At 48.4% G+C, this 13,121-nt stretch overlaps 1 protein-coding gene across 1 annotated transcript; it reads left to right on the forward strand.

Annotated features, from left to right (window-relative positions):
• Nucleotides 1–584: 584 nt before the first annotated feature.
• LOC123183252 (auxilin-like protein 1) lies at nucleotides 585–9,510 on the forward strand. The gene is made up of 8 exons (XM_044596021.1): nucleotides 585–1,138; nucleotides 4,239–7,941; nucleotides 8,079–8,154; nucleotides 8,332–8,402; nucleotides 8,485–8,550; nucleotides 8,639–8,728; nucleotides 8,842–9,018; nucleotides 9,166–9,510. The coding sequence occupies exons 1-8, from the start codon at nucleotides 747–749 to the stop codon at nucleotides 9,199–9,201; spliced, it is 4,611 nt and encodes a 1,536-aa protein (XP_044451956.1). The 5' UTR covers nucleotides 585–746; the 3' UTR covers nucleotides 9,202–9,510.
• The last annotated feature ends 3,611 nt before the right edge of the window (nucleotides 9,511–13,121 follow it).

Here is a 13,121-nt window from a genome sequence, read left to right on the forward strand (position 1 = left end):
AAAGATAGTCTTCTTGTTTCCAAGGGCTATCCCTCGTTGGAGTATGCCGTCATACTGATATACCAGCATTTGGCACCATGTGTGCGGCTGCAGTGCCATCAGTTTTTTTGTTTCTGTCCTACATAAAGTTATCATGTGGCTTTCCCTGACGTTCTGCTGTCTGGCAGAGTAAAAACTTTTGCAATGAATTTGCATGTATCAACAAAAAAAGCGAGTGGCACCCAGTTGGAAAATGCAAAAGGCCACGACGAGAAGCGTGTTACCCAGGCATCAAGATTCGTGCAAGTGATCGAACGGCCACCGAGACGATGCCAGGGAGCGTCCACCGCTGCCGGCGCCGCCGCGGACCGGGGGCGCATGCCGGATGCCGGTGGGAAACCGGGAGGCGGCTGGCCGGCACGACAAGACCACACCCGACGCGCTTCCGCCCGCTCCACCCATTAAATACTCGGCGACCCTTCTCCCCCTCTCCCCGGGCCCACCCAACCAGGGTCCGCCGGGCCCACGCGACAGCGACCCCGTCAACGCCGCGCTCTAGTGCCCGACGAAACGAGAAAAAGCGCCCCCCCCCCCCACCTCCCCACTCCCCCACCCCCTCTGTCCTGTCGCCCCAAACCCAAACCCCTACCTTTGCTCCGTCCCCCTCCGGCCTCCCTCCTCCGCACCGCACCACCCACCGGCCTCCGGCGAGAGAGGGAGAGAAGGGGTGGTGCTGCCCCCCCCTAGCGCGCGGGCGAACGGCGCCCATGGACGGGCCGCGGAGGGAGCGGCGGCACCACCGGAAGGCGGCGCCGGCGGGGGCGGCCTCCTCCTACGGGGACGTCTTCGGCGGGCCGCCGCGCTTCGCCGCCGCGCCGTTCGGGGCCGCCGTGGTCGGGCCCCCGCTCGACTACGCCGAGGTGTTCGGGGGCGCCGCCGCCGCCTGCTCCATCCCCTACCTCGACCTGCCGCCCGTCGCCGCCGCCCCCTCCGGCGCCGCCTCCGCGGGGGACTACCGCGAGATCTTCGGCCGCTTCGGCTTCGCGGACTTCGCCGCGCCCTACGAGGACCTCTTCGGCGACGCGCCCGCTCCGGCGCCGGCGCCGGAGCAGCTGCACGAGGAGGAGATCGCCTCGTCCAGCGGCGGGAGCTCCTACAGGTTCGCTCGCTCGTCCGCTCGTGCCCCCTCTCCCCTCTCGTCCGCAGTCCTTTTTCTTGTTTCCTTTCCCCTGTGCTCGAATGGCGTCCGGGCGAGCGGCGCCTCCCGCCGCCGCCGCCGCCGCCTGAAATGTCCTCGCACCGGACGCGGGATTGGACGACGTAGGCCGCCACGATCTCCGATTTCCGATTACATCTTCTTTCCAGTCTCATGGTGCAAGGATTTCCCGACTCCTTTTTTTTTCCTTTTCTTCCGCTCGCCCCTTTCTAATCGTAAAGGCGGACATTTTTTTAGGCTACACAGTACTGTTAGCTTTGCTCATTATTCCGGGCTTTAGAGGCTGGAGATGCCACTCATGGAGCATCAAGAATTCCCCAAAGTATTGTGGAATTCCTTGATTCCTGGCTAACATGGAATCTCTCTATGAGAAAGAAAGTGGTGAGTGGCGACTTTGCTGCTACCTGGTTTTCCACATTGGCCCTGAAATGGTGAGCTGTTTCAGACATGGTGGCAATTACAGACTGCCTTGATTGTCTAGGGGTATTCATGGTACGTTTTGGTGTGCATACATTATGGTGGAATTAAGATGCCTGCCTGTGTGTGTGTGTTGGTTGGATATCATCAAGTCCTGGCCATGTTAGGTAATGCTTTCCTAATCGAGGTCCTCGTGTGGTCTCGGGAATTTACTAGTGTTATTTCTGTCACATATGGATAAAATGGCTGAATTGTGAAGAAGAGTTTGGTGAGCTCAAAGGGAAATATTGTGTGCTTATTGAGGGTGACTTTGGTAGAACTGGAAGGATTCTTAGGGAGGAAGCGTGATAATCGGCATAGCCATTCAACAAGTGTATGCTTCAGACTAGTTCCAGCCTGACGTGTAGTCGAACAATTGTATGCTTCAAGATGGAGTCTACACGCCGCTTTGTTGTGGAACAAGTGTGTGCTTCAGATTGGTGTCAGCCTGCTGGCGTAGTTGTGGAACAAGTGTATGCTTTAGGTTGGTGTCAGCCTGCCGGGGTAGTTGTGGAACAAGTGTAGTTGGTGTCAGCTTGCCGCTTAGTCATTGAGTTCCACGACCATGTAGTCTCAGAGATGATGAAAGCTTGCATGGCCAGCAGACGAGGAACGTTGGACGTGCATGTAATTATATCCATATGCGAGGTTGTATGTGCTTCAATTGTCGGTTGTAGATGGCGTACCGGTAATAGGCTAGGCTTGCCTTTATTTGTCGTTTTAGACCGGTAATAGGCATGTCTTCATTAGTCGTCGCAGACTGGTAATAGGCGTTTCTTTATTTGCTCACTGCACTTCTCTTTACGATAGTTGTTTCCCAGTACATGTCGCGTTTTTGTTGGCTGAGGTCATAACAGTGGGTCCCACCATACCGTTTAGCGCCAAAAACCGGCATTCCCCTTATGTTATTTTGCTCCTTGTGGGAGCTACTTGAGCGCAGCAATATAGCTGAAATCAGCCAGCTCAGTGTCATGCACCGCCAAAAACCCCAGCAGTAGGGTAATAGGCAATATCCTTATTTGTCGTATTAGACGAGTAATAGGCGTTTCTTTATTTGCTCACCGAACTTATCTTTATGACTGTTTCCCAGTACATGTTGCATTTTTGTTGGCTGAGGTCATAACAGTGGGTCCCACCATACCGTTTAGCTCCAAATAACGGCATTCACCTTGTATTATTTGCCAAAGGGATGTGTTTGCAGCCCGTGGGCACAAGTCTCCTACCACTTCCTGTGGAAGGAGCCGAGCTACTTGAGCTCAACAATATAGCTGAAATCAGCCAGGTCAGTGTCATATGCACCGCCAAAAACCCCAGTACACCACAAGTGGAATGCGTGGTTGATGTTTCACACTGCAAGAAGTGCTATTGATGAGTGTGCCTCGATCTTGCTCCGCAAGCTAGGCAAAAGAAGTTGGTGTTGCAACGAGCATTACGAGCTTCATTGCTAGTCCACTGCTGGTTGGAACACGACAAGCAGAACGACTACCCTATGAGATAGGAGATGGAGATCACGTTGATTTCCCTCTGCATTTGACAATTGGCCTAAAAAGTACCTTTTCATACATTTTCCTCTGTTTAGTTCATGCCAATGTCAACAGTTGGATGAGTTAACAGATGTATTATCCGGGAGTGAGAGGACTATGTAAAGGCGGTGGGCCACCTCTAACATCTCAACCAGCAGAAACAGATCACATGATAGGAAATACCAGGGGTTGATTAAGTTGGGGTAGGACAGGGAAGCACTACTGTGTAACATTAATGTAGTCGGTTAAAGTAGTTGGTTATCTTGATGAGCTCTACGTACGAATCTGTGAACTATGTGCTGTAATGTTAATCTGGATATGATGCCGATGAAGCTAGTGAGTCACATTACTATGCTGTACTAGTTATATATATATCTGTGATATCTACCGTCTGTGATCAACCTATGCATTTTTTTTTCTCGTGCATCTATCTAGGAGAAAATAATCTGCAGTTCCTTGTTAATCGAACATAAATTTATGGTGAATCATGTCATCTCAATATTGAAACAGCAAGATTTGGGGATTATACCAATTGTGTTAGTATAGACTGTCTATATGCCTGAGGTGGCATCTTAATATAAAATTTAGCATACATGCTGATATATGTTTCTACGAACATAACAGTACAAAAATTTAGACAACACCTTTTCAAACAAGCATGTATTCAGTACTATGGACACTTCAGAATCTGGCATGTATTGTTTGTCCATGGATGAGAGGCTTCTCAGTTCTCGCATGGCCTTGTGTTCAGAATTGCTTAGACATTCTTATAAGTATGCCTAGTGGTGCCAAACTATATTATGTAAAGGTAGATAGTTCCTCTGTGTATAACCAATTTTTTTGTTTTTCTACTTGTGCCAAGTTTCAGTTATTTTTAGAGTTTCTTTCTTTCATTCGTGGTATGTGATAAATGTCCTGTCCTTCTACATTTTTAAATGTACCTTTGCTAAAACAATTGGTGTACCATAATTTTATTGATGCTTGTTACTCTGGAACTTGAGTGAATAAAGTACACAAGTCATATTTATTGCTAAATTAACCATCACTGATTTCATTTTTAACAGATCATCGATAAACAATGAATCTAGGCTGGATGCTGAGCAATCTACACTTCATCAACACTTCAAAGAGCATGAGTCTTCTCCAATTCCCTCACTTCCGGATAGTCGGGAATTTGTCATGTCATATTACAAGACTACCCAAGCGAAACCGGATGATCTAGTTGAGATGACTACTTGCACAGTTCACCCTTCAGTCGATTATGTGGTTGGTTCTTCCAATTTTAAACCTGCCCCAGCAACTAACCATGTTTCAAAAATGGATAATGGTATAATGGCTAATGGAGACAGAGGGAAGAAATCTACATCAACCGCCGTGACTGCCAATGTGAGAAGTCCTGAGAGTGACTTCACTTTTGATCAAAAGCAGTACATACCAGAATGTCCACCTCTTTCCGAAAATGTTTCTGCGAAGGAAAGTAACCAGAAATCTGATAGTCATGCAACACCCAGTAACGGAAAACCTTTTGCAGATTATGCATTTATGAGGGTATCTACTCCTACTGTGCAAACACAACCAAAAGTACCATTACCACCTTTGGGACAGCAACCTAAAGTGCTCAACAAGAAAGAAAGTGCAGCAAAAGGAGACTTCCATTTTGCAAATCACAGTGGCACTCCAACTTCTGTTCACACCCCTGCAAGTACCAAGCTTGCTCGGGCCGAAAAAAGAGCTGATGCTGCTTTGTCTAATACCGAGGGCAATCCCAGTTCTGCTGCAGCCGCTATGAAGGAGGCAATGGAATATGCTGAGGCTAGGCTAAGAGCTGCAAAGGAACTGATGGAGAGAAAAGGTGACAGTTTTAAAATTAGGAAGAAGCCAAGTCATCATAGAAGCACAAGATCTGTAGAAATCAAGGCTCCTGTAGAAGTATATGCATTTGAAGAAAATCTGTCAGTGAAAAAGCCAGCAAATGAAAAAAACGACTCTGAGAATTTTGTGTTTGACAGGCACCAACAAGTTAGTGCAGTCGGATCAAATCATCACGATGATAGTGGAAAAATGGTACTGCCATTGAAGAAGCCTCAGCAGATGATGCGAACTCACACTATGCCCTGTCAAACCTCCAGTAATATAGAGAAATTAGGTAACTGGAGATCAGGTGATGAATATTTTGAGCTCACTGGAGATTATCAGAAATGCCAGAATGGTACAGTCAGAGGGAAGGAAGATAACTGGGAGAGATCAAAGCCTGTCACTGAACCCAGCGAGGGTCAAAAGGCTAAAACTGAAGTTACCACACAAGGCTCTGGCCTGGAAAGATACAAAAAACTGTGGGATGTTAGTGGTGCCAGCGATTTGGGAGTGAAAGAGGAAAATCAGAAAGAAGTCAGTACAGTTCCAATGGAGAAAGGGGAGGATACTACAATTCTGGAAACTTCTACAGACAATATGGCACATAAAGGTATTGATAACACTCAGTTGGAGGGGCTTCTGATTGTTGAAAATTCTGAAGGAAGTCATGATGATGGGAGTTTTGAGCTTCCTTGTATGAGTGAGATCACTCCCGAAGTAGACTTCATCAAGGACGTTCCTAATTCATTATCGGCTTCCTCTTCTGCTAACTATGCTACTGATCTAGGTAACAGTAGTATGAGTGAAGGTTCACTAACAGGAACATCAGAGGAGCCAAAAAATAGTGAAGGAGGACTAGAGGTAAGATATGATGATGAGATGCAATGCATTTCAGGGAATAGTAAAACATCACAAGAACCTCCAGAAGTTGCTAATGCTGGTAATTCCCAGGCAAGTCAAATTAAATCGTTGATTTTAGAGGAACTTGAAGGATCTTGTGTAACTCAAGCTTCTCCAAGGGTACAGAGTAAATCTGAGCTTGAAGCTGAAACTTATGGAAGGGAGAAGTTTAGTTTTGTAGGTGAATCTTACCTACATAATGAAAATGAGAAGATAATTGAAGTACCCCGCGAATCGCTAATCTCCGAAGTAAAGAAAGCTGAAGGTGAGGTGGAACTTCGTCCACACGCACATTCTGAAGAGTCAGTTCCAGATGAGGATGTTGAATGTCCTGAAGAGAGTGACATTACTCAGCAAACCAATAATCCGGTAGTATCAACCATGCTGAACGTATTTGAGATAGCCAGCAAGTTCATCAAAGGAGACCTTGATCAAGAAATCCAGGGTTCATTAGGGCCCGTCGAAGTGAAAAATAGAACAGAAGAAGGGACTGATAGACTTGAGTCTGATGGTAAAGGGAAAGAAGCAGAAAAACCCCACTCAGAAAACAGTGGGAAGACAGATGTTGAAGTAGAGTCAGCTCATGATACTGATAGACTTGAGTCAGATTGTGAAAGTAAAGAAGCAGAAAACTCCACCTCAGAAAACAGTGTGAAGACAGACGCTGGAGAAGAATCAGCTCATGCTAACCAGGAGGAGCCAACAACATCTGCATCTGATACCAACAAAGGAGAAAGTGTTGTGGATGCACAGGGTAATATAACAGTTGATGAAATGGGCAGTGCAGTGAGTTCTGGAGATGAAGTTACCATCAACTGTGCTAATGATGGTCCCACCAGATTAGCAGTAAATACAACAGTTGATGAAATGGGCAGTGCAGCGAGTTCTGGAGATGAAGTTACTATCAAATCTGCTAATGATGGTCCCACCAGATTAACAGTAAATACAAAGGACGGGCCAACTTCCTGTCCAGAAATGAGTACTGGCTTGCAGCAATTACCTCAAAATGTGGAATCTGCCACTTCTCAGACATCTAATGCAAATGTTCCAATTGCTGACAAGACCAAGGAGGCGTGCAAAGAAGCAGAAAGAGAATTGGCTACAACATTTGAAGAGAATGGCAGTGTAAATAGAATGGAAGGGAAAGACTCTAGAGAAAGGAGATCAAAGGCAGAACCAAAGCATCAACATTGTCATCTGGAGAAGAGTGACAGTGCTACTTCTCAGACATCTTATGAAAATGTTCCTGGTGTTGACAAGACCAAAGAGGTGTGCAGAGAAGCAGAAAGAGAATTACCCACAGAAAGACGTACAACGTTTCAAGAAGAGAAAAGCAGGGTAAATACAATGGAAGGAAAGGACTCTAGAGAAAGGATATCAAAGGCAGAACCAAAGCATCAACATTCTCATTTAGAGAAGAGTGACAGTGTACCAAAACCTGCAGAAAAGCCATCCCCAGTTTCCGCCGAGGTGTCAGGAAAAGAGACACCTAGGGTTCAGAGAACCAAAGAGAAGGGAGGTATAGCAGAAAAGGAAAGAGAGAAGAAGGACAAAGAGGCTTCTCGAAGACTGGAAGAGGCAAAAGAAAGGCAAAAGATATTGGAGAAAGAAAGAGAAAATGCCGAAGTCAGTGAAAGGAAAAAATTGGAAGAGGAGGAAAGGGAGAGGGAAAAGGAAAGGGTAAAGGATAAGCTTGCTGTTGAAAGAGCTACAAGAGAAGCCCAGGCTGTTGAAAGAGCTATAAGAGAAGCTCACGAGAGGTCTTTTAATGAAGCTCGTGAAAAGGCAGAAAAAATGGCGTTGGAAAGGATTGCAGCAGCACGGCAAAGGGCTTCTGCAGAGGCCAAGCTAAAAGAAGAGAGGGCAAATGCCGAAGCTCGGATAAAAGCAGAAAGGGCTGCAGTCGAGAGAGCAACTGCAGAAGCTCGGGAGAGGGCGATTAAGAAGGCCAAGGCCGAGAAGGCTGCTGCAGAGGCAAGAGAACGCAGAGAACAGATCAGATCCTCTTCCAAGGTAAGTGGTGTTTGTTGTATGGTATTTTGTCTGATATAGTGAAGGAGCTTCAAATATTACCATGTGATTATTTACTATTGTTTGTTATATTTATTCAAAATACTGACTAGATTCAAACCCTGGTTCTGGATGAGCAGGATGTTCGACAGGACAATCAGTTTCAGAGGGCAACTTCCAGTGGTTTCGTAAGAAACACAGATTCTAGTAGCAAAGGTACTTGTTATTTCCACATATTTTGTTGTAGTGCACACAACATTGTTTTTTCCACTAAGCAAAATGCAATTTATGTTCCTCGAACTAAAAATATGTTTTCCATGTATGAATTGGTGAGTCAACAACATTTCTACTTCCTCTTCTGATTTGTTGATCTATGGTATTTGTTGGCTGTAGTGGTTGATTCCGAGTCGGCTTTAAGGCATAAGGCAAGAATAGAGAGGCATCAACGCACCACTGAGCGTGTGGTATATATGCTTTCTTCTCTAGTTCTACTTCTGTATCCTTTTTGCAGTAGTTTTTGTGCTGACATGCATTGTCAATTTGCAGTCAAAAGCACTCGCGGAGAAGAACATGCGTGACCTGATGGCTCAAAGAGAACAGGCAGAGAAAAATGTAAGACATTTACGCATGGTCAGAAGAACAATCCTCTCACCGCATCCACATTTTTATTCATGCCCGGCATTTGTTCTTGATGTTTCAGAGGTTGGCCGATTTCCTGGACCCTGAGGTCAAGAGGTGGTCGAATGGAAAGGAAGGAAACCTGAGAGCCTTGTTGTCCACTCTGCAATATGTAAGCCGCCGTTTGTTTCGAGCATCACACGTCTGTAGATCAATTATTCAGATACGTATGATCAGATGCAAAGAAAAAATATCATTGTGCTTCTTCCTTTCCCCCCTTGACAGATCCTTGGAGCTGACAGTGGCTGGCAACCAGTGCCGCTTACCGATCTCATCACAGCCGCTGCCGTGAAGAAAGCCTACAGGAAGGCGACCCTCTGCGTCCATCCGGACAAGGTGCAGCAAAGGGGCGCGACGATCAGGCAGAAGTACATCTGTGAAAAGGTCTTCGATCTTCTAAAGGTCTGTGCTAAGCTACTTGGAACAACCATTTGCTGCTCCAGTCTGACTTTCTGCCCTCCCATACCATCTTTTCTGAAGTTCCATCAGATTCGTGCAAAGCATTCGAACACACTTCTTAACTAATAGGACCGTCATATCCTGTTGCAGGATGCTTGGAACAAGTTCACCTCGGAGGAGCGCTAGGGTGGGATGATGGATGGATGGATGGATGGACAGAAGCCGGATTCATTTTGCTAGTTGCATAGCCATATTGTTGGTTCTTTCCATTGGATATTGCTGTAAATAGGCAGCTCGGTCTAGGTACCATTCTAGATGATGATAGAAGACTCGAAGGCGGTCTCGGTTGAAAGAGAGAGCTCCGTTGTTCTGGAAATGAATTGTGATGTTCCAGTCCAGACCTGGGTAGCAGTCTAGTCTAGTAGCAGGACATCTAATCTAATAGGCACCTTGACTGTGGTGGAGTTGAAGATTAAAAAGTTGAAAGATTACCTAGTTCTTGTCTCTGGTTGAGTTTGTGATGAAAAATGGGTCGCCTGTGCTGGTAGGTGGCAACCTCGTCGGTGGCGAAGGAGAAAGAACCCCTAAACCTACAGCAAACGCATTCCGAATGTGAGGCCCTGCCGCCCTGGCGACCTCCCCTACTTGCCGATGGCAGATGCCATCAGGAGGAGAGGAGTCGCCAGAGAAGGGCACAGGAAGGAGAACGCCCCCTCCCTCTCTCTGTGCTTCAACTTTTCTGGAATGCCGCCCATTTCCACCTCCGTTGGCAACACACTGTTCGTGGTGGTGGCGGCGATCCGCGCTGATGATGCTCACGTGACACATGCAGTAAGCAATCCAAACTATTAAAAAAGTGACAACGTGCAACGTCGATGGAGACGGCGGGAAGATAGAAATCCCCTGAAATTTCACAAAGTCTAGATATAGTTTTGTTTACATGAGCACATTGTTTGCCTGCTGCCACTTCTTTACCTCAACACGCCCACAAGCTTCTACTACTATTACATTTACAGGGGGGAAACGACTACTATTCCACTGCTACTAGCCTACTAATGAGTAGGCCATTTTAAAGACCGAGCTTCATGGAGCCCTTTATTTTGAAAAATTCAAAACTCGTAAATTTTAGTTTCAAAAAATTCTGAAAAAAAGTACACATGTATGCAAGGATGTAAAGTATATGTGTCAAAAATTTCAGGATGAAATACCTTGAATTGCGAGCTGCACAAAAAAACAAAATCATGGACTTTTAAAGATGAACAGTACATACCGCTAAAAAGCCCCATATTTGTCTTTTTTGTGTAGCTCACATTTTAATGTATTTCGACCTAAAAAATTGCACACATGTACAGTACATTATGTATCTAGGTATATGTGTATTTATTTTCAGAATTTTTTAAAACTGAAAATTTTGAATTTTAAATTTTCAAATAAAGACCTCCATGAAGCTCGATCTTCGTTTGGCATTTCTGCTACTACTACCACTAATGCTGTTTGCCTCTGCTGCACCTTCTCTTCCATTCAGTCCCAATCAGTGATGCCCCTGACGTCTGCTGTCCCCGGGCCACTCACTTCTTCAGTCCCGACGACGCTCGAGAAGACGAAGGCCGGCGCAGCGCAGCAGAGCTTGTTGCACCGTGCCGCGCCACCGGGTTGGGGCGCTCTACATGACAGTGACCACGATCCCGGACCTGATGTAGTACCCTTCCTCCGGCCTGTCGGCTTCTTGCACTCCCTGTCAGAAATGGCACATAGCAGTTTTCAGAGTTATTGCGATGACAGGGAGGAGCGCTTTTACTCTGAAGATGTTATCTGTGTGTGTGCATCTTACCTCTCTGTTGGCGATGACCACGTCCCTTCCTATCTTCGCCTTCATGTCGATGATGCAGTTGCTGCAATGCACCAACACAAGAGTTTCAGGTCATCTGTGCCGAGCAGCACGTGTTGTTTCCAGATACAGGCCAGTCTCCGTCACCTGATCTTTGTGTTCTCCCCGACGCCGTGTCACACCCTTGCCGGAGAACGGGTCAGTTCGCCAGATTTGGGGTGGATTCTCCGTCGAACTCTCGATCTGGAATGGGGAATTGACGAGAGAGAGAAGGTAGGAGACGACAGGCAGAGGAAGAGGATAACAGAGACAGAATAGATTCAAATTCAATTCGATAACTTGCTACAGACTCGACCTCGAGCTTATAACTGCGCTCGGTCGACTTGCACACGGCCCACGGCCCACACCACTCGGGTACACCAGGCCCATGGCCCAACTACACTTAAATCTCGCGCCTTACCTCCGCTCTCTTCCGTGCCTGTATCGATTGGGTCGCTTGCTTCACACCAAGCGATAGCAGCTGCATACTAACATTACCCTCCCCTTGAGAACCAGCTGGTCCCCAGGCTGGTGCATCTGGAAAACGCTTCTTGATCACTTCATAATCTTCCCAAGTAGCGCTCTCGCTGGACAGAGTAGACCACCTGACAAGCACATGCAACTACGCTGCATTCCCTTTCTTGACTAAACGTCTGTCAATAATCTCTTCTGGCACAACCCCAGGCAGTGACAAGTCCAACGGCTTCGGCAACACTATAAATACTGGTGTATGATCTGGAATGTGAGATTTGAGCTGTGAGACATGGAACACAGGGTGAACCTGACTGCCCTTGGGAAGCACCAGCTAATACGCTGCCTGTCCAATCTTTTCCAAAATCTTGAAAGGACCGAAGAACTTGAGCGCCAGCTTCGGGCAGTGTAACGCCCCGGATCCGATGCGCCAGGCGTCTTCCAGTTATTCGTCGTTGTTGCCATGTCATTTGCTTGCGTGTTGCATTTTTCCATGTCATCATCTGCATTTCATCTGCATGTTTTTCAAAACTTGCATCCGTTCGGGTTCCGCCGACTCTCTCCGTTGTCCATTCTGAGCACATCCACACTCGCACGCGTCCGCGGCACCTCCGAATATTATTTTATAAGTGGCATAAAAATGTTCTCGGAATGGGATGAAACTTGTCGAGCGGTCTTATTATAGTGTAGGCAGACCGCCTGCCAAATTTCGTCGCATTCGGAGTCCGTTTGATAGCCCAACAGTTAAACATATAGCGGTACCGTTGCCGGTACCTTCGTCGGACGTTTTGGTCTCCGAAAACCGTGCCGGGACGCACTTCTCTCCCTCTCTTCTCAGCCCGAGGCCTTCTACACGGTTACTTGCAGCCCACCTAGCCATCCTAAAACCCACCTCCGATCGGAGCCATCGGATCGCGATCGGAGGGCTCCGAAAGCCCAAAAAACCCTCCTAACCCTAGCATCTACCCTATATAAACCCCTCCTACTTCTATTTTGGGCAGCCTAGCCTTTCCCCTACCTCCCTGCCGTCTCCCTCCTCAAATTCCGTGCCACCAACCGCCTCCCCCTCGTTTTCCGGCGCCGACCACCGCCGTCCCGCCACTTGGCCGCGCCCCAGCCACCCACCGCCGCCAGCGCCGCCGCTCTGGCCAACCAGAGCGCGCCACGCAGGGCTCCCCGCGCCTCCCAGCCGCGCAGCCCGCCCAGGCCCGCGCGGAGCCCGTGGAGCCCATCTGCGCCCGGATCGCGCCGCCCGCGCCCCGCAGGAGCCCGTGCCCGCTCGCCCCGGGAGATCCAGATCGGGAGAGGAGCTCCCGATCCAGATCGACCCCGCCGCCTCGCCGACCTTCATCGTCGCGCCGCCCCGGCCTTCTTCTCCTCCCTCTCCCTTCGATCTTCTCTCTCCCTCACGATCTCGCTCTCTGCAGCAGAAGCCGCCGCCGCCATGGGAACCTCGTCGCCGGCCTGCTCCAGCCGGATCCGCCCGAGATCCGCCGGATCCAGGGCCCCTCGTCCCATTCCGGCCGGTCCCTGCCCTGGCCGCCTCGCCGGAGCCCCTCCCCGCGCCGGAGTGCCCTTGCGACGCCGCCATGGCCTCCTGCCCGTGAGAAGCACGGGAGGAGGACGACCGCGTCGACCCCCTACGTGGGCCACGTCCCCGACCGGCCCAGCCGGCCTGCTTCCTTCCTGGGCTTGGGCCAATGTGAACAGCCCCAGATCCCCACTTTCGGCCCAGCACATTTTTTTTTTCAGATCTGCGAATTTTGAC

This window comes from Triticum aestivum, chromosome 1D (assembly GCF_018294505.1).
Source record: "Triticum aestivum cultivar Chinese Spring chromosome 1D, IWGSC CS RefSeq v2.1, whole genome shotgun sequence".
Classification (NCBI taxonomy): Eukaryota; Viridiplantae; Streptophyta; class Magnoliopsida; order Poales; family Poaceae; genus Triticum; species Triticum aestivum.